The sequence below is a fragment of the Lagopus muta genome, chromosome 8 (assembly GCF_023343835.1).
Source record: "Lagopus muta isolate bLagMut1 chromosome 8, bLagMut1 primary, whole genome shotgun sequence".
NCBI lineage: Eukaryota > Metazoa > Chordata > Aves > Galliformes > Phasianidae > Lagopus > Lagopus muta.
This window is the reverse complement of record NC_064440.1, coordinates 1,314,742-1,339,431: the sequence shown is the minus strand read 5'-3', so window position 1 is coordinate 1,339,431 and position 24,690 is coordinate 1,314,742. Positions and strand designations below refer to the sequence as shown.

The 24,690-nt window shown below is 43.0% G+C and overlaps 1 protein-coding gene across 1 annotated transcript; it reads right to left on the bottom strand.

The window, feature by feature from the left end:
* Positions 1 to 134: 134 nt before the first annotated feature.
* Positions 135 to 23,630, bottom strand: STAM2 (signal transducing adaptor molecule 2). The gene is made up of 14 exons (XM_048953358.1): positions 23,434 to 23,630; positions 15,061 to 15,145; positions 13,258 to 13,333; positions 12,954 to 13,049; positions 11,092 to 11,238; positions 9,374 to 9,443; positions 8,811 to 8,997; positions 7,852 to 7,946; positions 7,350 to 7,432; positions 7,088 to 7,172; positions 6,274 to 6,328; positions 5,497 to 5,650; positions 3,791 to 3,960; positions 135 to 3,430 (listed from the first exon to the last, which is right to left on the bottom strand). The coding sequence occupies exons 1-14, from the start codon at positions 23,471 to 23,473 to the stop codon at positions 3,202 to 3,204; spliced, it is 1,572 nt and encodes a 523-aa protein (XP_048809315.1). The 5' UTR covers positions 23,474 to 23,630; the 3' UTR covers positions 135 to 3,201.
* Positions 23,631 to 24,690: the final 1,060 nt, after the last annotated feature.

The window sequence follows — 24,690 nt, the reverse complement described above, 5'->3', positions numbered from 1 at the left end:
TGTGCCGGGGCCAGCACAGCTCTCAGATCACTCAAACTGCCCCTTCTCTGTTTCTTTTCCTTTGCTTCTCTTTTTTTGTTGACTCAAAAGAGTTTGTCAGTTTCACGTAAAATTGAACTGGTAAAAGCCAGGAGTGCTAAAAAGTTATTTATTCAACAGTTCTGTCACAGTGTTCCATGTCAGCAGGAGTAGTGCCTGTTATTTCTTAGAAAAGATGCATAGATAAAAATAAGAAATCAACTTTCCTATCAGAAGATGATTACAGTAAGAGATTGCAGCCATGCTCCGCTCAGCCACTCCTTTCTGAAGGACAGCCCTCAAAAGAGTCACCACTCCACATGCCTATGGACATCTATGAACGAAAGCTGAACGACCACAGGACGATACTTTAAGGTCTACCTGCTACAGAAACGACTTCTTAAGATTGTAATCTTCATCCCAAATTAAACAGACAACACGTGTGCCACGTGAAGGCCATAACAAAATGGCAGCAAAGCACACCTCTGCATGGTGATACTGCAGGCAAATGGAACTGCTGCTCTCAGCTGACTGTAACTTAGACATGGCTGCCAATTCATACTAGAAGAAAATGCATCTAGTATGGACGTTCTCAACATCCATGGAACAAACCTATCACAAGAAAATTCTCATTATGAAGTCGCACCGATTTCTATGTTAGCCATTGAGAGTTTATATGAAAGAGCTGAGCTTCTCTACCACTGATTCCTGATACAAAACAGCAGGTATAAACCTAACGTAGAAATCCAAAGTTAGATAAACCCTTTGGCAGCATGTTCAGTTACAATGAGGCCTAAAAAATAAATATGATAAAGTACAGAAGTACACAGAGGAAAAAACACCACCAAAGCCCTCTAGAGACACTGTTATAATCATAATTCAATTATTGTACACTATCTACAAGTTGCATATCGCAGGATTTGGAATATAAGAGACGACAATCACAAATCTGGCCTTTATAAAATCCCAGGCTTTAACAGTATGCATACACGTAGCTGTGTAGAAAATCTCAGACAAATGAGTATGTACATTATTTATATCCCACAGAATAATTAACTAAAGTGATCTGGCCATCTCCAATTAATATCCTCGACGGTTCTGCTGGATCAAGGTTTGGAATCCAATCAGATCACGCGCCCTTTCCTCTCATTTACTGATAAACACAGAGTAACTACATAAATTACAGCACAGTTCAGTTGGATTACACAGCAATTTGGAACAAAGTAAACCCTTACCAAAAAAATCTCAAAACAAGAAGAATTTTGAACAGCAGCATTGAAATTCATTATTATTCCTCTTAACAAAGGTGAGGAAAAAGTTACCAAAATACTTCAGTATTGCAACAAGTGTCATTTACACTAAGCTACTTCAGAGGGAAGGATACAGACAAAGTCCCACCAAAAGGAAAGACAGCTTCCTTCTAATTGCACAAATTGAAACAAAGGTGATTGAAAGAGCAGGTACTGAATACCTCATTCATTCCATAAGCACAAGGCTGCAAGTGAGTAACATCCTGGTACTGAAGAATGACATAAAATGCAAAAATGAAGGTGGCAACGAGTGAAGGGTGGTGTAATATTCAACAACAGCCTGCAGTCCGATTGCTCTCATTTGGTAGAAAAATTTCATACCAGATGTGCTTGTTGAGACACATTTGGAGTTTTATATATTTAACAAAATGCTTCATCACTTATTTCCTTGCCTTATTTTCTTAATGTAAAGATTATTACTCATCATAATAATGTTAAAATATGTATAAATATAACTGCTAAGGTGAGTGGGTAAACAGGAGAATTAAGTGATTTTTTTTTTTTCCAAAGGCTGAAACAGTAAAAGAAAAAAATCCTACATTCCTGGAGGATAACTCACCTGCTCCTCTTGTAAAAGGAAAAAGAACCCACCCATTAAAAAGTGCATCAGGGAAGGAATCCTTACATTTCTTCTCTTAGCCACCAAATGCGACACTTCCACAGTTCCAAGGTAATTTCTTTACCACAGACACATCTCTCATTTTCAATATGCAAGGATTCCTGCTGTTAGGTCAGGAGCACAATCCCATTGCTGCCCATACGTAGTGTGTTAAGCAGACTTCTTTCACCTGGTTTAAGAGTTTCTCTCTGACTGTACCCAGTGTTTATTTAGACACGGAAGTGGTGGCAACAAAAGGAAATCCTATAGAGGCAAGAACCCTCTGGTCTGGACAACTGCTTTTCCACTTGCCTCCCCACTGGAAATGGAACAAAGGCAGAGCCCCACAGTCCTAAGCGTCAAACATTCTGGAGTCCTTCCTGTCACCACACAGAACTACACTTCTCCTTCACTTCTACATACAACAACAACAACAACGGAAAAGAAAATCTATTCTGTGCAAGTTCCTGGCACAGCACCTTGTATCCAGAGTACCCACACAGGCCGCTGGGAGCATCCCTTGCGTGCTTGTGCAAAGGCAATGTGTGCTTGCTGTACCACCTGTGCCCAAAGCCACTAGAGAGTTCAAGCATCAACTGCCCCATTCCCACAGTTCCTTTCAAGAGAAACACATCAGGAGCTGCAGCTTCCCAAAATCTAATAGGCAGCACTATAAAAACGTCATTTCTCCTATATCTGTAGGTACGTGGTTCTCTGTCACAGTATCAAATCATTTTCTCTTCCTCTCATCTGCTTCACTTGTGCAGCTGTTCCAATTATGCAGCACACACCATACTGTAAAGCTCACCACGGCAGTGCGGAGAGGAGGTGTCTGAATCAGCAGAGGGGAGCTCTGTAAAGCTACTTGGATGGAAAGATTACAGCGAGACACCAGAGGAGACGATGCGTAACGAGAGCAACACAGAACAGTGCCTATGCATCCTCACATTTCTAGAAACACATAAAATTAATTTTGGATGCTTTTTTTAACTTGAATTCAGACACTTGAATTCAGACACAAACGGCATTTCTTGAAACCACTGAAACAAGGGCTCAAAGCAATCTGAAATTATTTTAAATCATTAGCTCACGTAGTTCAAACTATCATTAAGGAAATGATTAACAATCAGATCCGATGCATACTGTTACTCAGCATCACCCTAAGTTGGGTTATTTTAAAGGAAAATGTATTTTGATATCTGTGACAGGTATTAATCAAAACCATTAGATTCAGCAATCTCTCTTCATTATTTTGGAAACAAGCCTGGTCTGTTTTTAAAGGAGAGGCTGTTGATGGTAATTGGTTTGTTGCTGTAGAATGGAATGAGGAGGAACTGCCATGGGATAACCCGGTCCTTGAGGCAAACTCGATGTGTTACTCTGGTAAGCTGCCATATCCACCGAGCCCATCTGCTGCTGGCTGTACGCTGCTGTGCTGGCAGCTGTGGGGAGGCCGGGGCTCTGGGTCACAAACGTCTGGTTTAACACAGAGTCTGGTCCTGGGCTGTAACAAAACAAGACAAGCTCACATCTGGTTCTCTGATAAGCATTTTTTCTTAGTCCCAAAGCTTCCTGTACGTTTCCAAAGCGGTAAAGCAGATTTGCACATCACTGTAAAAACCCCACAGTCACAGCCCCTGTGAGGGTGGTGAGGTCACAGCACTGCTGACCAGAGCTGTGGGTGCTCTGTCTCCCGAGGTGCTGCACACCATGCACAGGGCCCTTGGCAGCCTGGCCTGCTGACAGCTCCCCTTGCCCATGGCAGGGGATCGGTGCCAGATGGTCTTTAAAGTCCCTTCCAACGCAACCCAGCCCACAATTCTATGCAAAGAGTAACATAAGAGTTTGCTGAAGTGACCGATACCTTAAATAAGCAGTTTGTACAGGCTGAGTTGTTCCAGAAGAATTGATACTTTGAGGCAGAGACCTGAGCTGCCCCATCTGATCAGGTCCTAGGCCATAACCTTGGGAAACGGTGACTTGGTGAACACCTTGGATCATGTAGTTCCCACTAGGTGGCTGTACAGGATACGACTAAATAATGAAAATAAAGAAAGGTATAACTTTTATTTAACTAGCAGTAAATGTAGCACAGAATGCAACTACAATGAATAAATACTTTGGGGTTCAGAGTCCGAACGAACTGATTCTGAATTTATTTTCCTAACATGGTTTTAATAACAAAACATACAACTTCTAACACACACACAGGTTTGTAACAGGCATCCTTTATTCCATCACAGGCATCTCTTTCAAAAATGCACTGCTCACAAGCTCTGTGGTTCCTTATCTGAGAGAACAACCTGTTTGCTCAACACGCCAACTCTGCACCTCCCAGAAACCTTCTTTCTTTTTCACCCATTTGCCTGGTCTTTTTCAATTCTCAGCATATTTTGACACACAAAACATGGCTGAGTGGGGAGCTGAGCAACATACAAGATTTGTTATTTTATACATTTTGCAAAACTTAACAATAGTCTCAGACTACAACAGAAGGAAAGCAAAAACTTCAGCTTCTCAGATTTCTGGTTTAAGCTAAGCCTTCACTCAGAGCTGGTGGAACAAGTGGGAAAGCTTGCTAACACAAGGCTATATTGCTCACTGCTTTTGAACTTGGTATGGCTGTGTACTGATACTGAAGGAACAGAAGTGTGTGTCAATATTAGGCCCAGCACAGATACCATTATCTTCTATTTTTCACTGCTGGGTGCATTTGCCTTGAAAGAAGTAGTAACCTCCTGTTGCTTTTTGGCTTCAGTTACTTCTTAACCTCCAAATATAACGATATTTTCCACCATAACCAGAAGTTAAGGACACAGAATTACTTTAAACTGACATTTTCAGATCTAGCAGTTGCTATAGCAACTATTCTTTTCCCAGGGAACAATTAACATTAAATAAAATTCACTAGAAGTAAAACCAGTCATTCTAAGCTTCCTGTAAAAAAAGATCTTTAAAATCCCTCTTTCTTCTCCATCTTTGTTTTCTCAGAACACCAATGTAGCACCCTAGAGATACTGTAAATCAATTCTGTGCAACTACACCCACTAATGTAATAGTCTTCCCAACCCCCTGCCTTAGGAAATCCACAGCTAAAACCAGATTAAGGTTTTTATGCTTAGCAAAAGTGCACTGCACTCGTGATTAATGCACTAATATCAAAGTTCACTCACATCCCTATTAGATAAGAAGGCAACATTACTTTAAGAGTGAGAACATGACTCAGAGCAAGAATATCCTCCAAGCTGCTGAACGACCCTGGAACACAGAATTCTAATGGGGGGTTGGGGAAAATCACAGAAAGAGTCGTTTCAGTATTCTCAATAAAGCATCTTTCTAATTGGAGAGTAAAATTAAGATCTATAGCTTATTGCATGAGCTACTAACTGCAAACTAAAATACTCTGTTTGACTGCTTGAATGCTATTTTATTCTGAAAGCTACAGAAAGTCACCAGGCAATGTCAGATGGTTCGTAGGCTAGCAGGAAGTCTACACTTCATTTTTGCTGTCATCTTTTTAAATAGAAAACTATATTAGGAAAGTCTCTATTTCCAGACAGGGATACTGACCTGCACTGAAACACCAGAAGATGTAGGAGGGTATTGTGCAGGATGGTGGAGTTTGGAGTAGGCTGAATACATTGGTGTTTCATTCATCAGTTTGTTATAGAGCTCCAGAGCTTCTAGAACTTTCACATTCAGTTCAGATAATTCGGAATGTTTTCTGTTTCAAAATAAATACGTGCAAACACTAAGTTTCTTCAACATCTAGTGTCAGATAGTAACACAACAGTGAGTCATTAAAGGGATCTGAGTATAAAAGAAAAAAAAAAATCATCTTCAAAGGTAGATGGCAGATTTCTGACACGTCTGTACTGCAAAACTTCCAGAACCTACTCTGCTTCTTACACCACTGCAATGGAAGAAAGGTCAAAAAGGTGAACAACAATCCTTCCCTAGTCATAATAAAGCAGCAATTACCTTTTCATCATTAAATATCCCTTACAGAGTTTGAGGGAAAAGGGGGAAGGTGCTGTTTGACCAATTTTTCTTGCACAGAGGACAGTGAACAGCAGACTGAGAACATCTAGACAGACTGCAAAAGCCTACAAGCAGTAAGTGCTAATACAGAATGCACCCAGTAACTTGTGCAGTAAGTCAGGAGAGCAGCAGCCAAGCCTCAGTACACAAACAAGGCTTCTGTATCTAGGTGTCAAACACCAACAGGCAGAATGGTAATTCTTGCAACACTTCCTACCTTGGGAGATGAAGGAGAATATAGAGGAAAATGAATACAGTGGCACGACTTGAAGTATTGGTACATTATGCAGATACGTTATGACTCACCTATCTATCTCTTCCAGTTTTTCATCTATCAGTGGACCCATCTGCTGACAAATAACTGTAAAGACAAGAGAGCCAAAGCAGTTAACATACTGCACAACTGATTTTAAAACATAACCAAAAAATACTTTATCCAACTACACTAAGAAAGCATCCAAAATTAGAGGGTGGATCTAGTTGTCACGGCAGTCCAAATCCTCCACCCCAAACAAAGAAGGAAAATACTTTGCTTATTCTACTTTGTCATCCTTCATTGTCTCTCCTTCTCCAAACAAAAAAACTACTGATGAAAGTCACACAAAATTCTGCATTTCTGCTTGCCACGCACAAGGTCTATGACTTACCTCATACTGGAATCCCTGGACTGCCTATGAATCTCCCCAGATCGTCCTCCCACCTTTTCCCCCCCTGGAAGTACACTTAGTTGTTCCCATATGCTTCGAACTGAGCTGATCATAAATGAACAGAACTCCCCCTTCCCCCTTAGCAAGCTGTACCTTTTTATATACAATAGTTTATGTTCTACAGAGCTTAGACAGGTGGATAAATCCTGCAAGGATCAGGCAAAGCACTCTCACTAGAAGTAAAGCAAATTGCTTGGTTAAACACGGAGTTGGCTTGGCAACTATGAGAAAATGCAGAGGCATACATACAGCTCCATGCTCCAACTGTGAAATTAACCATTCTACAGCACACCAATAATACACACCCTGGTTTCTTTGTGCTTAAAATAAATACAAAAGAATTACCAACTCAATCCATGGAAAGTAATCATAGGAAGCAACACAAGAGCTAGCAAACTGGGTGCTCAAAGTACCTTCTGAGTCTAGAAGATCTGAATCAAGATTCAGGTCTGTAGGATCTATACTCTGAAGCACCTGCAGCGTTTTATCCATCTTATCCTGAAAGGTGGAAGAAAAGATTAAGGACAGCTATTTCCAAAGTGTGGCACAGAGAGCCTTTTCATCTTCAAATTAAAAGTCTTATATAGAATAGTTACCTTTTAACAGTCACCATCAAAATAACGTTTTAAACAATTTAAAATATCAGCACTTTTGTATACTGAAGTGACTGCATACCTCATCTATATAAACTGGCTCAGGTTCTGCTTTCTTAATTTCTTCTGTAGCATCCTCAGGAACACAGTTTTTATCTACAGTTGCTAAAAGAAGAACCAAGAGTAACACATCAGCAGAAAAGAAACTCTGTTAGCTTTATGCTACCTGGTATTATTATTTTTCCACCCACTCAGCACCAAACTTTTAAATATCACAGAAATTTGACTAAGTACTTTAAGTTGGGACCACAACCATCTGCTAGGGAAGTAATACCTTATTCCTACATAAGGATGTGCCCAGTACCACAAGAAGAAAGTAACAGCTTAGAACCAAAAGATGCCATGAAAACAAGCTACAGCAGAGGTAAACAGTTGCTTGCTGGTTTGACACAACTTCAGGATTTCTCCCTCAATTCTTTTCTCAGGCTGGTATCAGGAAGTTATGCTGATTATGAGCCAATCAGCAGTTCCACCATAAATCCACATTTCTAATGTAACAGGTTAGCTTTCAGTAGCTAACTTACCTGCCTCAGGTTCAACATTTAAATCAGAAGTCACAAAATTAGATGGAAACAGTCCCACTCCTCGATGGTTTTCACCCTTCCACCAATTGGTGTCACTGGGGAGACAGAGCAGTGTTACAAACTTGTAACATTAACGCTCAGCATCAATGACATTTTGTGCTTTGATAGGAAACCTTGATATCTAAGGCACTGCTTCCCTGCATGCCCAAAAACAGTGGCAGAAGAGAGCCCAGGTACAGATTAGTACAGCAGCAAACCCAAAGCCAGGAGCTGGGAATGGGTTGTGGAGGAGATGATCAATCACTTCAAGTTTAAGGCACAGTTCTTTACACTGACTAGATGACAGCCCATTCACCTCAGAGCTTACAAGAGGTACACAAGTGAGGACTAACATTAGAAATAATTGATCTGTCAAAGTCTATTAAATTAGAGCAGCATAAGCAAGTTCTACTCCTTAGCTATCGCTGGAGGAACAGTGACAACAGTTAACAATAATTACTGAAGCATTTTTCTTCAGTTTTATTCCTAACACATGCAATGCTTGATAGCCAGAGATCTCACAGTTTCTGGAACTAGCTAGAATTCAGCACTGTAATGTGTGTACATATATTCTTATGACATGTTATAATCCATTAACATAAAAATTACAAGTTGGACCTACACCATAGAACGAGTGTTGCCTAAAGGAACACACAGAGGTAAAGAAACATCCAATCACTGGAGAAGTACATGAACTAGGGAAGGAGGGCAAGGAAGGCTCTGCAGGAAAGCAAGATTCAGAATGTTTTTAAGGGATAAAATAATTCAGGAAAATGTATGTAAAGAATAGTGGATGATTAAGGGATGTGAAGAAGGCCAGAGTGACAATACACACCTGTGGAAAAGAAAGCATCAGGGGAAAAAAATGCTAGCCTAACACAGTTGCAGAATTAAGGCACCTTCATCTGAGTGTATTGTACCTGTCATCCAAAACAAAAATAATCTCTCCACTTTTAAAGGTGAGCTCATTGTCCTCGACAGCTTCAAAGTCATAGAGAGCTCGCACCTTCCTCAGGTTCTGATTGGTTTGCTGCGCATCTGCCGAGGGGTACAAGGATTTGGTCTCCATTTGTTGCTGCTTCTGCTCTTGTAAGGACAATTCAATAGCTACAACGAGGAGGGGGAAAAAACAAGCAGTTAAGTCTATGTATTTTATCCCTCTATAGAAAGGTTTATTGCTTTCCTAACCAGAAGAAATATATATTTTAGCATTATGGTCTGTGCAAGTTTAAAATCTTTGTTTGCTCCAAACCACGACTGTTGTTTTATATTATGACAGCTTTACTCTGCACTGCAATAGAATTAAAAGACAAGTAGTACTCGTGCACAAGAAACATTTCAAAACCAAACTTCAATCCTCAGCCTGCTGAGCCCTTGCTTTCGATTCCATGCAGCAGAATAAAGTGCAGCTTCATATTTCTATGCATTTTGGCATAACAACTCAGAGCACAAGTCAAACACAAGGCTGTGACTAGTAATTTACCTTTAGCTATATCTTCATCCTCTTTGTTTTTGCTCGATGAAGAACCATTCTTAGCAGCATTTGTGGTAGCCTGCAAATGTATTAACAATAGAATAACTTCACGTTAACAAAGGGGGAAGAAAGCTCTATAATTATATACTTAAAATTAGTAAGAAGCTATTCCCTGTTAGCTGCCTATTTTGAGCATTTCAGAACTGACCCAGGATGATTTTCTACAAGAGAAAAATTACTTCACTGTGGAATCTCATCCACATTTAGTTTTCAGAAAAGAAAGTAAAGTAAATAATCAGATCTCATTTATTTAAGGATTTCATTTAAATAACAATGTTGGTAGCATTACTTAGATGAAACAACTCACATTTAAAAGACTTCCCACCTTTGTCCTCCACCTCACCTCTCAGAAGGAAAGAAAAGCTCTCTGCAGTCCCACGTTTGTGAAGTTAAGTTATTAACCAGGAGGTGGACTTGCTAAAAGGAGATTTCTCTCCACATGACAGCTAATAGCTACCCTCCTCCTCTGTTTTTGGAAGAGTGAGAATGAAGAGCACATGTCTATCAAATTGGGAGCTTCTGACTTGAATAATTTGAGTCTCCATAAGAGCATAATGAAATCCTTCACTTCAACAGGGCATCTTTGTGCAGGAACAAACAAACCGGTTCCAGATACTGGGATCATCCATGGTTCTAGGAACCAATTCTGTACAACTATACTAATAACCCTCAGCTTTGTTTTTTTTTTGCAGTGAAGCGTATGATGCAGAGACATCAAGATGTCATTTTTATGTGCATCTGTAGGAAGAAAGCATAACTGGTTGCCAGCACTCCCCATCTTCCATGTTTCTGCCATATGTTTTAACACTTATCCTACATTTAGAGGTGAAAACATCTTTGTGGAGGAAGGAAAGATTGTAGAATTTAAAAAAAAAAAAAAACAGCACACAAAATTCACCACCTGTGTTTAATACAGAGAAATGTGAACTTCATGGAAGGGATATGTAACTGAAGACATGTTTCTGATTTTAAGGAGTGTTCTTCACCAAACTCATTTTGAAGATAATATTTAGAAGCTTAAATAATAAAGCAATAAGAAAAAGAAAACTTGTCACCATTACTGCCAACTGGATGATCAGACACAGCATGCCACAAGTAAAATAGAAAGAGCAAGTGAGGTTAGGGACTGGAGCACCCATCACTGCAGAGATAGGCAACTCCTGACGTGGACAAAAAAACACGAACAAGAAATGGGGACTGAGAAAGGAAAGCAGAGCACAGAACATCATTTCCAAATAAAATGTCTCACTTTCAGATACTGCCAATTGTTTTGTGAGGCTCTGTGAAGGAAAAAACAACACAAAAACGTGCTCCAAGTCAGCCATTAGAACCATGAAACACCAAGTGCAAGGGGTGGGTGTAGGACTGCTCTGATTTGAGGTATGACAGGTTGATGAAACTCTAAAAAAAAAATTTATCTGAAGACAGATCTAAAATGAAACAATTCAAAGACAGTAAGAAATAACCTTTAGTCTGTTCTCACATTCCCTCAGTGGGCAAGGAAATTAAAAAGTAGAATGAAATAAACCTGAGTGTCAGGAGGCAACCAGACTATAACAAGGGTCCTACTTCTCTCTGATCAAAAGATCCATGCATGGTTTCTTCCTGCTGTTCACTGACAGAGGTCTGACAGGAGAAGCACTGTGTATTCCTAATTGAGCTTTCACCTGTGATCCAGCTGCAGGAAAAGTGACGCCTTCTTCTTTTAAAGATTTAATAGTTGCAGATATTAAGCTACACTGTGGGTCTTTCTGAAATTCTTCTGACCACTCCACCATTAGAGTTTTCAGCTTCTCACTGACTTTTGGATGAGCCTAGAAGACAAAATTGCATAGAAAGGGATGCTTATGCTTTAAAGTGAGCAGGAATAGTTTTCAAACATTGTTACCAAAACCATTTTGCTATAAATATCCATAACTGTCTTGAACAAAATGAGAATTGAAAACAACCTAAATATATATATGCAAATTTCACATGCTAACAACCTCATGCCAAGAGATAACCCACCTGCAGAAGTCAGCCACACATCACTGTGATATGGCTAAAGGACACACTTCTGAGCATACCTCAGCAACACTGCACTGGAGCTGCTGCTAATCTTGTAATGGTGTTAAAAATACAACAGCAACAAGACTGACTCTCCATTGCAGCAGCTACATGTGATGGCTATGCCAGCACTACAAGGGTCAAACACAGCCCAAAGCACTTTAGACTCCAAACACTTTCTGCTTTTGTTTCCAGCTAATGAAAAGACTATTGCCTAAAGCCAAAGTAAGCAAACTAACCACAGGCTGATGAATAAGATTTCTGGAGCTGGTGGGCCACCTCATCTGTACGAGGCAAGTTAAGAAGATACAGAGCTTGGGACCACACAGCTGTGGTGTACAGCCCAGACTTCCCATTAGATTGTACTTCAAGTCACAGCATAAGCCTGTGGCTCACAGCCAAACACATGCTGAGCAGCAAGAACAGCAACAAGTTTGGGCTCAAGCTGGCATTTATGTGAAAGAAGACATTTAGCCCAGTAGGTTCATTATCAGCACAAAGGTATTTGTTACACTTGTCTGAACTAATTTTTTTTTTTTCAGAGAAAAGGGAGAAAGCACAAATTTCACAGGCCCTCTGATGATTATTTCCACAAATGGGTCAGGGACAGAGGAAAACACAAGTATTTCCCAACAACAAAATACATTATGCTCCTGTAGGCAATTCTTCAGTGGGATTTAAGGTTTGTTTTTACATTCACAAGCACTGTCAGTCCATGAAGGTCAATGTTCTATTTCAGCATGGACTGTGGCTAATGAGAATGAAGGGGAGGACTTCAAGACCTATTTTTCCACAGAAAGGGAGAAACAGAAGAGCTGTGAACTCATTTTGCTTCCCAGCAATTTTATTAAGTTTCCTTAATTGCTTTGCTCAACCTCTGATGTTTCCAGGCCTCCCATATACTTGAAGGCTATCTTCTTTAGCCATTTTTGTCTTCAACTGGAGCAATAATAATGGGAAAGCTGCTTCTGCTTATTCAATTCATTATATCTGGATTTAGATCCCATCAGCTGCACCATTTCAGTCTTCCTTTCTTGATAACCTCCTCATTCAGAGTTCTTATAATCTCTAGAAACTGGGAAACTTGTCTGATGTCTTCCTCTTTTCTGTGTCCAAGTATAGTTTTCAGTTATCCTTGTGCACTTCAGCTTATGAATTTCATTAAAGCCAAATAACTTTCCAAAGAAAACTACTTCACTATGATCAAACTAACATAGAGTCACAAATCTTAATTAAAATTGCTCATGTAATTTTTGGGAGCTGATAGTAAGTATCAGCCTTCATTTGCTTAACAGTAGAAATGAAAACACACCAATTCCACTGATGAGACAAACAGCCAGCAATATCTGCAACTGCACCAGAACTAAACATCACTAGAGTATCAACTCAAATGTCTGTTTTGGCAATCCATTATTGTGCTGAGAGAAAGCAAAGCAGTGATAAAAATAATTGTACCCCACTAGCTGAAGTTATAGAAGATTACCTTATTTATTATACCTCGAGCTTCACTAGCAAAATCACGAGAACAAACTTCTAAGTGAAATATTCTTCCACAGTTTGATACACAGGCTCCTAGAAGCTGACAACAGAAACACAATTACGAAAATGTCTGACAACAATATCCAAATCAGAAGCATACAGAAAAATTAAATTCCACCCTTTGTTCAGCACGTACACCCTCACTGACTTCTAGTGAAGATCTGACTTCTACAGAAGCTTATGATTGATCAGGACACCCTTACATGAAGAAACACAGCAGTTCTGGAAGATAGTGATAGGCTACTCACTGTAAGTGCTTGCAGGGCCACATGGGGAACTTTATGATTTACTCTCCTCATGATGGCTTTAAGGCAATCCTTTGCCCTAAAAGAAGAAGAAGGTACTAGTGACAAATATGACTTTGTAGAACAAATTTCACAGAACACGAGTATCTGGTAAACGAACAAAACTGGCTCTGCTGAAAAAAAAACATAACCTAACCCATACTTTTTGCAGAATGGGTCTGGAAGAATACCTGGCACATCACTTGTTCTTACAAGTGTACTGGATTGGAAGACTCCATGATTATGCTGGCATTCAATATTGATTTCCATAAAAGCGACAGAATAGGTCACAAAGAGAGCAGCTGCCACTAAGCTGAGGAAATGGATTTGAAATAGACAGTGAAAGAAATGTCTATGTTAAAAAATTAAATCAAGAGCAGCAGTGATTAAATGGTTATTTAATTGGCTACAATAAAGGCTCTCTATAGATTGAATTTCAAAGCCATGTTCACAGGTTGTTGGCTCCCGGGTCCCATTTTCAAGACACTTAAGATACGTCACCATTTCTTAATCTGATTCAGTACAATTTGAGGTAAGTATTGAATAATAACAATTCAAATGTCACTCTGCTAAGGAGCTGCATGCGTGAAAATGAGCACTAAAGGCACATAAGGGCTACAGGAGCTGATGCATGTGTTATTTGTGCTCACTCAGCTCACAGTACAGTTCTGAGCAGCAAAATTAGGCTTCTGTTGAAAGAAGCTGTGCCACCTCTGTGCACAACACGAGCACTCCAGACTCCCAGGAAGCCACAGGGCCAGATCCAGCAGCAGGTACCACAGAAACACGTGCACCACTGCCACTGTGGATATTCAGTTCAGAAGAATTGATGAAACCTGTTCTGAAGGGGAAAGAAAACCTCCAAATGTTCCACTGGATGGATGTGGTGGCCTCTGTACCAGCTACTCTGGTCCACCACTGCAGTCCTGGCGTGCTGAGTTACTTGCTGATGTACACATGGCCAGAGAAGTTTAGGTGTAGTTCTAACATTGAGTACATCTGCCTGTAATTCATGACCTTCAACAAGTTCAACATACTTGTTGTTCCACTATGTACTCATTTAAGGGTAGCCAATAATCCTTCTTTCTTTCCAGAACGCATAAAGAACTTTCTCCATGTTGTAACCTTAAATATTACACCTAAGTTACAAAAAGAGAGAAATCTACCATCATTTAGGAATTCAAGATATGTTCTAGGTGAATATGACTACAAAATCTACAACATTTTATAACTCAGAAAGATCACCTTAACTTTTATCATTTATAAGATCACCGAATTACCACTTTTGTGTCAGTATTACCACAGAAGGTAAACACTGATTCAAAATGAGTATTGATCCCAGTTTTTCCTCCTTTTTTCTCCTCCATCAATCCCACTCTTCCTAACAAATAAGCAAATTCCCCATCATAACTGCTCTATGTGCTTTTTTCCCTGCAAAGAAACTAGTTCACGTTTTCCTACTGGCACAGTTGCTTTGCAAAACATATGTAAGATTATTAAATATGAATAATTTGGTCTACTGTGCAGAACTTCCTAAAATTGGAACACACTCAGCATCTACCAAGTGCTCTACTGGAAATCCTGCTGGAGTATTTCTTTCCAAGAACTTTAAAGCCAACCACACACATCCGTAGGGCTCACAGAAGTGCTGGAGCTGTAGTGCTTCCTGTAGCTGAGTACAAGGAGTGTTTTGAGATGCGTTACTTCTGAAGCAGTATTATTCACACCAACGTGAAACCACACGTCACGATGCCGAGTACAGCTTACCCATTGGGAGTACTTCCAACTTTGTCACATATGTCCATAATAAGACCCCAGTCCTCACTGGTGTTGTGTTCATTCGTAGCCTTTTCTATAAAGAAAACAAGATTGATTAAGCGTAATACTCTATTAAATACAGATTCCTGCAAGCACATTCTTTGACAGTCACATGAAAAAAGAAATCCCACATAGAAGATACTGAGATTAGTGCTACTGCTTGGTACTTCATAAAGTTCTTCACACAGGAAGAACAGTACTGGAATAACAAGTGCATTCAGTATTTAAAAGATCTGAAAGAACAAAACAACATGAAGTGTAATGTTATCGAAAAAGAAAACTGCTTCTGCTCAGTTTGTTTAGTTACTCCAGGTTTAGGTCAGAGCCTTAATTTAGAGCCTGCTCAAGGTCATCTCATCTTGGCACTCATGATGTATTCCACGTGGCTGTTCCAAGAGAATTAGATAAATCTCTTGAGGACTCTAAAGAACAAGATCTTGTCCTTAGGACAGCTTGTGAGATTTCTCTGGACATCCAAACATCACAAGTGTCATGAGAAATCACAGAATGGCCTGGGTTGCAAAGGAGCACAGTGCTCATCCAGTTCCAACCCCCTGCTGTGTGCAGGTCCCCAACCAGCAGCCCAGGCTGCCCAGAGCCACATCCAGCCTGGCCTTGAATGCCTGCAGGGATGGAAATGAGATGGAAGGGTTATAAAGGTCCCAGAAGCAGCCAACAAAACAAACCACCCTTTCAAAAGCATGCAACTCTACTCAATACTTACAGCATTTTAATCCATACGTGAACTGATAAAGCTTAATGTTATTTATTTCTGACACCCCTTTAAGTTTTTGATGTTATTTTCACGCCAGGTTAATATTGCAATAGCATCAGAATAACTCACAAAAGAAAATATTCCACATATCCCATTTGCTGCCTTAAGATTTAATTTTACTGTGCCATTTTAATATTCTGACTGAACTCAAAGGCTTCTATGTCCTATATTAATTCCATCAGAATTAATTCCATCAGAACTTCATAAACAATCAAGAGAGTACCTTAATTGTTACTTCAACAACATTCGTCTCAGCCTGAGAAGCCACAAGGTCCCTTTGGGACTGAGCAAGTAAAAGGCTGCTTAGCAGACTACAGCAGAACGCAATGGTCCCTCTCCATTAATGCGATGGTGTTCTGTGATAGGAGCTGTTTCCAAATTACAAGGTTTGCTGACAGCAATCCTGCCTCAGGACAAACCCATTTCTGGATGTGCAATTAAGCAACTCTTTCAATAATCAGCATCACTACTTAGTTTTATGGTCAAAAGTTGTAGCAATCCTTGGCTGCAGAATGGCTTCCACAAAGCAAACACCAGCACAGCAGCGCCCCTGAAAATCTTTTATTGCAGGTGGAAGCACAGAGAGCAAAGAGGAGGAATGGAAAGGTGCAATTCTGGCCCTACATTATCCTCACAGTCTAGAATAACTAGTTAAGGAAAGCAAATCCTGCGCTGAAAGCATGTTCCTACGGCTCTAACCTTAAAATACTTCTCCTGGAAAGACACAGTTGTTGAATTTTCTTGTAGGTACATTGATATTTTTAGGACAGAACCACAAAATTCATCACTTGTTCTTGAAACAAAACGAGCGCCTGCAATTTCATACAGTTTAAGGTGCAATTTAGTGGGGGAAAAAAAGAAATCAGAAAAAAACAAAGAGTCCCTACATGCACAACACTTCCCGGCTGTGTGAGCTGAACGTGCAGAACAGCAGAGCACAGCACTGGGTGCACACAGCACAGCCCGATGCTGGCTCCAGAGCTCTGGCAGCTGAAGCTGCTTTCTAACAGCACACCTCCACCCCAGCAGCACCAGCCCTTCCAGCAGAGCCCATCAGTCACACGAATCCATCTCACTGACAAGAGCAGCCGTCAGCTGTGCAGATAATGATGACAAATGGCACCAATACCAACAGAACAGAGGCGGCGCGTTATTTAATCCCACTGCCTGCCTTCAGTCACACTGCTACGAAGCCTGTCTTCCTCTGAAATTCCCAACACTGCATTTTGGTTTTTCCCAACCTCAGCAATGCCTGCTGGCTCAGGAGGATGAAAGCTCACCTTCAACACCCGAGTGCTTTGGTACAGGTGGGCACAACTAGCAAGCAGGCCCACCGATGGGCACTGCCAGGGGTCTGTGCTCTGTTCATCACACACACCACTACACTTGGGCACAAAAACATGTAGAAAATTCAAAGCAGCTTTGTTTATAAGCCAGTGAAGTGCAAGCTTGTAAGCTAACTGTGCAGCATAAGCAATGCTGAACCAAGCACTTCTCTTTGTACACAGTCACGCAGATCCAAAAAAAGTGCTTGCAAAAGCCTGTAGTAATGATTTCCTGACACATAAATGCATGGATGTGCATCAGACTTCTTCTTATATCCATGTTCATCACTCTAAGAGCAGATGTGGTCCTGCAGGAAATAGGAAGGCTGCCCCATGGCAAACTCTTACAACTTCTGAGGTTTTCCTCCTTGCCAGCATGACAAATTTAACAGCATCTGTCGCTTTGCTTAACACGAGCTCCAGCTGAAGAACAGTCCCAAAGGACAACTACCTCACAGATGCTAGGACATGGACTGTGATCAGAGGAAACAGATGTGGGAAGATGCATTTTCCAACATTTCCTCCGTGCTAAGGGAATATAAAGAAAAAAGTCACAACTTATGCTCTGTAGCTCTCCAGCTGACGAGGAAACACTGAGTTCAAGCTTAGTTCTGCGCATGATGGTAAAATTATGATATATTTATTTTTACTGCCAGTTTGAACACTAAAAAAAAAAAAAGCCAAACCCTACCACCACCCCCAACCCACAATTAATCACTTTCAACTGGATCAGTTCCCTGATCTGATTTGCCATGCAGCTGCATGAGAAATCATGCCAACGCAAGAGAGGAGATAGCACTAAAATGAGCTGCTGGGGAGGGGATGGGAACTGCTCACTGGTATTACTGCCAGTAGAACTGCCTTAAAACACAGCCACCTGCTCCTCATGGAGGGAAGGCAATGCAATGCCTCAGCATGGGGGGCTGCTGGAGCTTATCTGGGCCCTCCCTGCACCACACAGCACCCGGGGGCACATCCCAGCCCAACAGCACCCATTCTGCTTCCCTTATTTCCCAAGAGATGAGTAATACGCAGAAATAACACCAAGAGGCAGGAAAAAAAAAATAAATTACTATTCAATGTGTAAAAGAGCAGTGCGGCAAACCTCCAAAAGCATTCCTGGTCACATCTCATCAAACATCCAGTCCTCCAGCTCTAAAGATCCTGGCACAACGTCAAATCATGTGTGCAGATCAGCAATAACCGAGTGCTGGTGCACGGTCACTGCTACAGGCTTGGATCCACACGCACCATAGCAGGAAGCAAGGGGACATCACATGAGCAACTGAGGGAACTTCCAACACGTATTGTGAGCATGACAAGAAAGAAGAGTAGGGCACTGGGAGAACCTCGCAGCTCCCAGGCGTTCCTTGGTTGCTCAGCAATCCCTGCCACCGTAACAGCACAACACCACGTCCTACCAACACGCAGCACACCTCGCACACATCTCTCACTGACCAACACTGCCAGAAATCTCCATCCCACATAGTGCACACCATGCAGCCCTGTTCTGCTGGCAGCTCTGCCTCTACATGCTTTGCATGCACAGCCTCCACACCTGCAAAGGATTTCGTTATCTCCTATGAATTCCCTTGAGCAAAGCCTGCCTGCAATACCATACCACGTGTAAGCCAAGAAAATAAACACAAGAACGTAGCTGGTTTTTTTTTTTCCTTCTGTCAACTTTTACACTACAGAGGGAAAAACAAGCAGTCAAACACTGATTTTGCAAACAACCTTTCAGTTTGATTTGCTGTTCGTTACAGCCTGATCACTAAATGACAATTTTCTAGAGACTGATTTGCATCCTAAAGCGATGTGAAACAGAAGCTTGTAGGGACACACATATTTCAGGTTTTACTCAGTGCCATTCTGTGTATGTAAAAACAGTGTTTGTGTAATAAAAGTGAAAGATTGGGGAAAATAAATTGAGAATTACTGCAGATTGCTGGTTTTCTTTCCCCAAAGAAAAGCCAGAGCCACATAAATGAATTTCTGGAAAGCAGAAATTTAATCCTGCACACCTTCTTTTGCTTACTTTGCCCTCGTATATCCAAATCAGTGAAAAGGCAAAAATATAATAACCTAACTTTTATTTACTGATTAGAAATGTGATCACTACAGACATGCAGTGATCAAGGCAGGGCTGAGGCTGGAAGCAGCAGTCTTGGTAATGAGAAAGAACTGACACGAAACTGCAGATTCAGAATCCAAGAATTCGTATCGCTCCAATCAAAATCAAGTACGGATTGAAGACTTTTAAAAGATTTAAAGAAGAGAAAAAGACCTGAGCAAGAACGAAAACCCCTCACCAATTAGCTTGTCCACAAACATTTGCAAGACCTTAGGCCAAACGTCAAAAGACACTGAGATGAAATGGAACCACAGTGAATTTCAACAGAATGCAGCTATTCCTCAGGCAGGACACCGTGCCAAGGGTTAATTTAGGCATCAACCGGTCTGTCCAGCACTCAGTGAAACGTTTCATAGGAAGCCACCTGTGAGCTGTTAGCTACAGTTCTTGGATCGGTTCACAAAATAAGGAAGACACGTTGTGATGTAAAGCACTCTAAAGACGGCAGGGAGCTGAACGCCCCAAGAATTAGTCTTGAAATGAACATATTTTGGCAGGCACTGGCAGCAGGAGTAAGGGTCTGCAAAGGAAGCTAATGAAGTTGGAAGGTATTATCAGTAACAGGGAAGATTAGGACGTCACATAAGCAGAAATGTGAACTACTGATGAGTGGGTTAGACAGAACAAGATCGCAGCAGGACAAAATGCAAACTCACACAGCCAGTCTATCAAAGATTCTCACAGGAACAAGATGTCAGTGGTTGGAAACAAGAGGAGAAGCACAAGCACGCCAAGTGCAAGCACGAGAGGATGCAGAACACCACATGAAGCAGATAGAAGACAAATATAACACTAGAATAAAACACAGCAGGTAAACACTTCAGCAAAGAACAAGGAAACAAAATGTGATCGTACAAGTTACCAGCAACCCGTGACATGGCATGCAATTCTGGATGCCATTCAAACTACACAGGAAAAAATACTTCCTACCCCCGGGATTGTATTAACAACCTCACAAAAGAAGGCTAACTAAACCAAGGATGAAAAGCAGTAGGCTTGTCCTCTACTGGAGGAGCTACTACTTTTAGAAGATGAAGGTTATTTAAGAAGAAGGCTTGCAGTAGGGGGAAAACAGCAAGTGCATATGGGCTAACGATGAACAGATTTAGATAGGAAATTAAAATGCTTCAAACCCTTTAGAGAACTGAAGCCTTCTGGTATCCTCTCAACCAAAATAATAATAAAAATAAAAAAAAACACCCACAGGTGAAAGGAATGGAATTTCTGATATTAGATAGGTTAATCTCATGGAACTGCTACCACAGACAAAGCAACCAAAGCAAATGCTGAGGAAGTAAGACCCTACTCACATCAGCTGAAAAGCAAACACATGAGTTTAGAACTAAGAAAACAACAGCTGCAGCTGTGTTTATCTATAATTTCTAAAGGCCCCCTCCCAAGAAAGCTGCAATACCGAAGGCATGGTGTGAAGAGATATGTGAATCAACCCAATTTCTCACTGCCACCAGAAGCAGGGCTCCATTTCCCCCACCGACCCTCCCAGGGAGCGCTGCCCCTCCTTGTCACTGCCACTTCGCAGCCTCTGATGAGCTGATTCAAGCCACCAAACTTCATCGCCTTCACAGATGATCTCATCTGTCAGCCAAACACTTCTTTGGAATTTGCTTTCTGCTGAAAAGAATGCACTGAATCAGCCCAGAGAGCAACCCACAACACCTGAGCAGACGAGAACATGGAAGAGCTCTCCTTTCCAGTAGCATCAGGACATCAGCAGAGCTCAACTACGCTCGTGGCATGCACCTTTATTTTTCTAAATCAAAGAGATGAATGAGAAAAGAAAACCTCAAATCGTAAAGTTAAAGCTCAACAAAAGCATGAGCAGCTTCAGCTGAGTACCACCAGTGAAAGTACAGAGCAACCACAACCACTAATTTGATACTTGGTGTTGTCTGATTTACTTATAATAACTAAAAGAAAAAAGCTCCTAGTGGCAAAAAGTAGATCTTCAGCAAGGGACTGTAAGATTTAGCCTCAATAATTATGAAATTCCCACTGCACTTGTTTAATTGTAGCACATGTGAGCAGTTCTACTCACTGTGTACAGTACAGTGTTCAAGAAACTACAGGCATACTGACCACCAGTTTGCAACAATCTTTAGAGTCGTTGCAGCCTTCCAGTTTGGCAAAGAGCTCTGTACAGCTGTGAGTCTCCAGTTCAAGAAGTCTCAACTTGTGCAAATACATCAGAGAAAGGTACACAACAAGTTCCTTGAAACAAGTGCACTGGTTGAAGCTGGCCTAGCTGGTTGCTACTTCATTTTAGCCACAGGTCAACACCAAAGTCAACTGAAGGCAGTGCCTTCAGTATACAAACACTGAAGGCATATGAAGAAAACAGTACACCTTATCACAGAATCCTTAGAGTTGGAAAGGACCTCTGAGGGCCATCTAGCCCAGCTCCCCTGCAGTGAACATGGACACCACAGCTAGGTCAGGTTGCCCAGGGCCTGATCCAGCCTCACCTTGACAGTCTCCAGGGATGGGGCGTCCACCACATCACTGTTCCAGTACTAATGACTGTAAAAAGCTTTTTCCTTTTATCTAACCTAAATCTACCCTTTTTGAGCTTGAAGCCATTTCCCCTTGTTCTATCACCACAGACTGCTAAAGAGTGTGTCTCCTTCCTTCCTGTGGCTCCCCTGTAGACACCAAAAGGCCGCTATTATCACATCACCTCGGAGCATTGTCTACTCCAGGCTGCATAGCCCCAGCTCTCAAAGCCTGTCCTCACAGGAGAGGTGCTCCATTCCATTCCACAGATTGATTTCATGGCCCTCCTCTGGATGCTCTCCAACAGCTCCATGTCCCTCCTGTACTGAGGACTCCACACGTAGACACAGCACTCCAGGTGAGCTTTACCAGCACAGAGTAGAGGGGCAGGAATTACACTCACGAGAAGAAAATGGGGTGTTCACGCGAGCACTGACAGCCACCGCTTCTTCCTGTCAGTGGCCAGAATCCTGCCCTAGGAAACCTGCAGCCTCATGCAGAGAACCTGCAGTGCGCTCTGGGGAACTGGACTGGGGGATCTCCAAGATCTCTTCCAGCCCCTAAAGTTCTGTGATTTCATAATGATGAATTCTACTCGTACCTAAAACCCTGGGGTTTTAGGCAGGTGAAGAAAATGCAAGTTTGACCCCGGTTATCTAGATTATTTTTATTGCTTTCGCTACAGTGCAATTCAGAGCATGTCCAGAGAAGGGCAATGAAACTGGTGAGGGGTCTGGAGCACAAATCTTATGAAGATCAGCTGAGGAAGCTGGGATTGTTTAGTCTGGAGAAGAGGAGGCTCAAGGGAAACCTCACTGCACTCTACAACTTCCTGAAGGGAGGCTGTATGAGGAGGGCTTTGGCCTCTTCTCCCAGGCAACAAACAGGACCTGAGGAAATGGCTGCAAGTTGTACCAGAGAAGGTTTAGGTTAAACATGAGGAAAAACTTTTTCTCTCAGAGAATGGTCAGGCACTGGAATGGCTGCACAGGGAGGTGGTGGAGTCGCCATCCCTGGCAGAGCTCAAGAGGCGTCTGGATGAGGAGCTGCAAGATATGGGTTAGTTTGTGGTAGCAGTGGTGATGAAAAGACGGTTGCACTAGATGATCTTACAGGTCGTTTCTAACCTTGTGATTCTATGGTTCTACGATTATTATGTAATGCTAGAAACAGGCCTTTAAAAACCAGAAAGACAAAAACTAGTCACGGAACAAACTGGACGACCCGGAGAGCAGCGCTGGACCGCAGCCCGACCCGCACAGCCCGGCTGAGTCACGGCCACACCAGCCCGGCCCACGCTGCCCCCGCTTCTGCAATGGGACGCGGCACCAGCTGGGGCTGAACCGGGGCCGCGTCCCTTCGGACACCCAGCGCACACAACCAGACCCAACGAGGCCGATCTTCACCTCCACGACTTCCAGCCCGAACCGACGAGCCGCACACACTGCGGCTCCGAGAGGCGGACGGCCGCAGCCGCCGCTCCCCCCTCGCAGGCCCGAGCCGCGGCCGCGGGCCCCGACGCCGCACCGAGCCGAACAGCGTCCCGCCGGCCGGCCCGCCCTTCCCCGCTCGCTCACCCACATCCTGCTCGAAGGGGTTGGAGGCGAAGAGCGGCATCTCGGCGGCGGCCGCACAGCCCCGCTGCGCCGCGTCCCCTCGCCCCGGCGCCTAGCCGTCCCACCGCAGGCCCCCAAAGCCGTCAGCGGCGCCTACACGAGTGCCGCGGGGAGTCAGGCGCCGCTTGGGGCAGCCCGGGGGCCTCGCAGGGCCGGGTTTTGGGCGGGACCCTCCCTTTCCCGCCTCAGCCACGCCCCTCCGCTTCTGGCGCGTGGCGTCACGGGTGGGCGGGCGCCATTTTGAGGCGGTCCCTGAGGTGTGTGGGCGTGCGTTCGTTGTTTGCTTTGCTTCTGTTTTCGCTGTGGAAGCTGCATCGCGGGGCGGTTTTTTAGCCCCCTGCTGTCAGAATGTGGCTTTAAAAGATATCTGAGCGCCCAGGTGGCGGTGTGGCAGCGGGTGTCGGAAGGCGGGAGGCACGGCGCTGTGGGGGTGTGGCTGTGAGGAGGCGGCGGTCCCTGAGGGGATGTGGCTACGGAGCGCCGGCTGCAGCCTCGCCGTACGGCTCGAGGCCTTTCCTGTGGCCTGCAGGGAGGGGGCTGCCGAAATCCCCACAGCCATACAGTCACACACCTGCTCAGAGCTCCTCTAACGCTGCGCTGAGCGACCTGTGGGCGGCCTGTGTGCAGCCGTGGCCGAGCTCCGGAGATCCTGGCCGTGACCTCACACACAGTCACCGCACCGCACCCAGCACGGGGTTCCTGGCCACGTCTCACGGTGTGAGTCTGAGTCACCGTCTGCTTTGACTCCCGGCTCGTGGAACGGTGGCACGGCCTAGAACTCTTTCATGAAAGATTTCCGTATGATTCAGTGATGCTTTGTGCCCCTTTGTTTCACATACTCACAGAATGGCCTGGGTTGGAAGGGACCTCAAGGATCATAAATCTCCAACCCCCCTGCCACATGCAGGGTGACCAACCTCCACATTTAATCTTAGACCAAATGTTTCAAATGTTTGTCACCACCGCTTTTGTCTCAGCTGTGAGACAGATGCATAAAGCCTAGCACTGCACGTGTTACACAGAGGGTTGGAGCTGGATGATCTTTAAGGTCTCATCCAGCCCAAGCTGCTCTATGATGAGAAATAAATTCCTTGAGTGTAGAATCATAGAATGGCCTGGGTGGAAAAGGACCACCTTTTCTGGATGATCATCCAGTTTCAACCTCCCTGCTATGTGCAGGGTCACCAACCAGCAGACTAGGCTGCCCAGAGAAAGGTA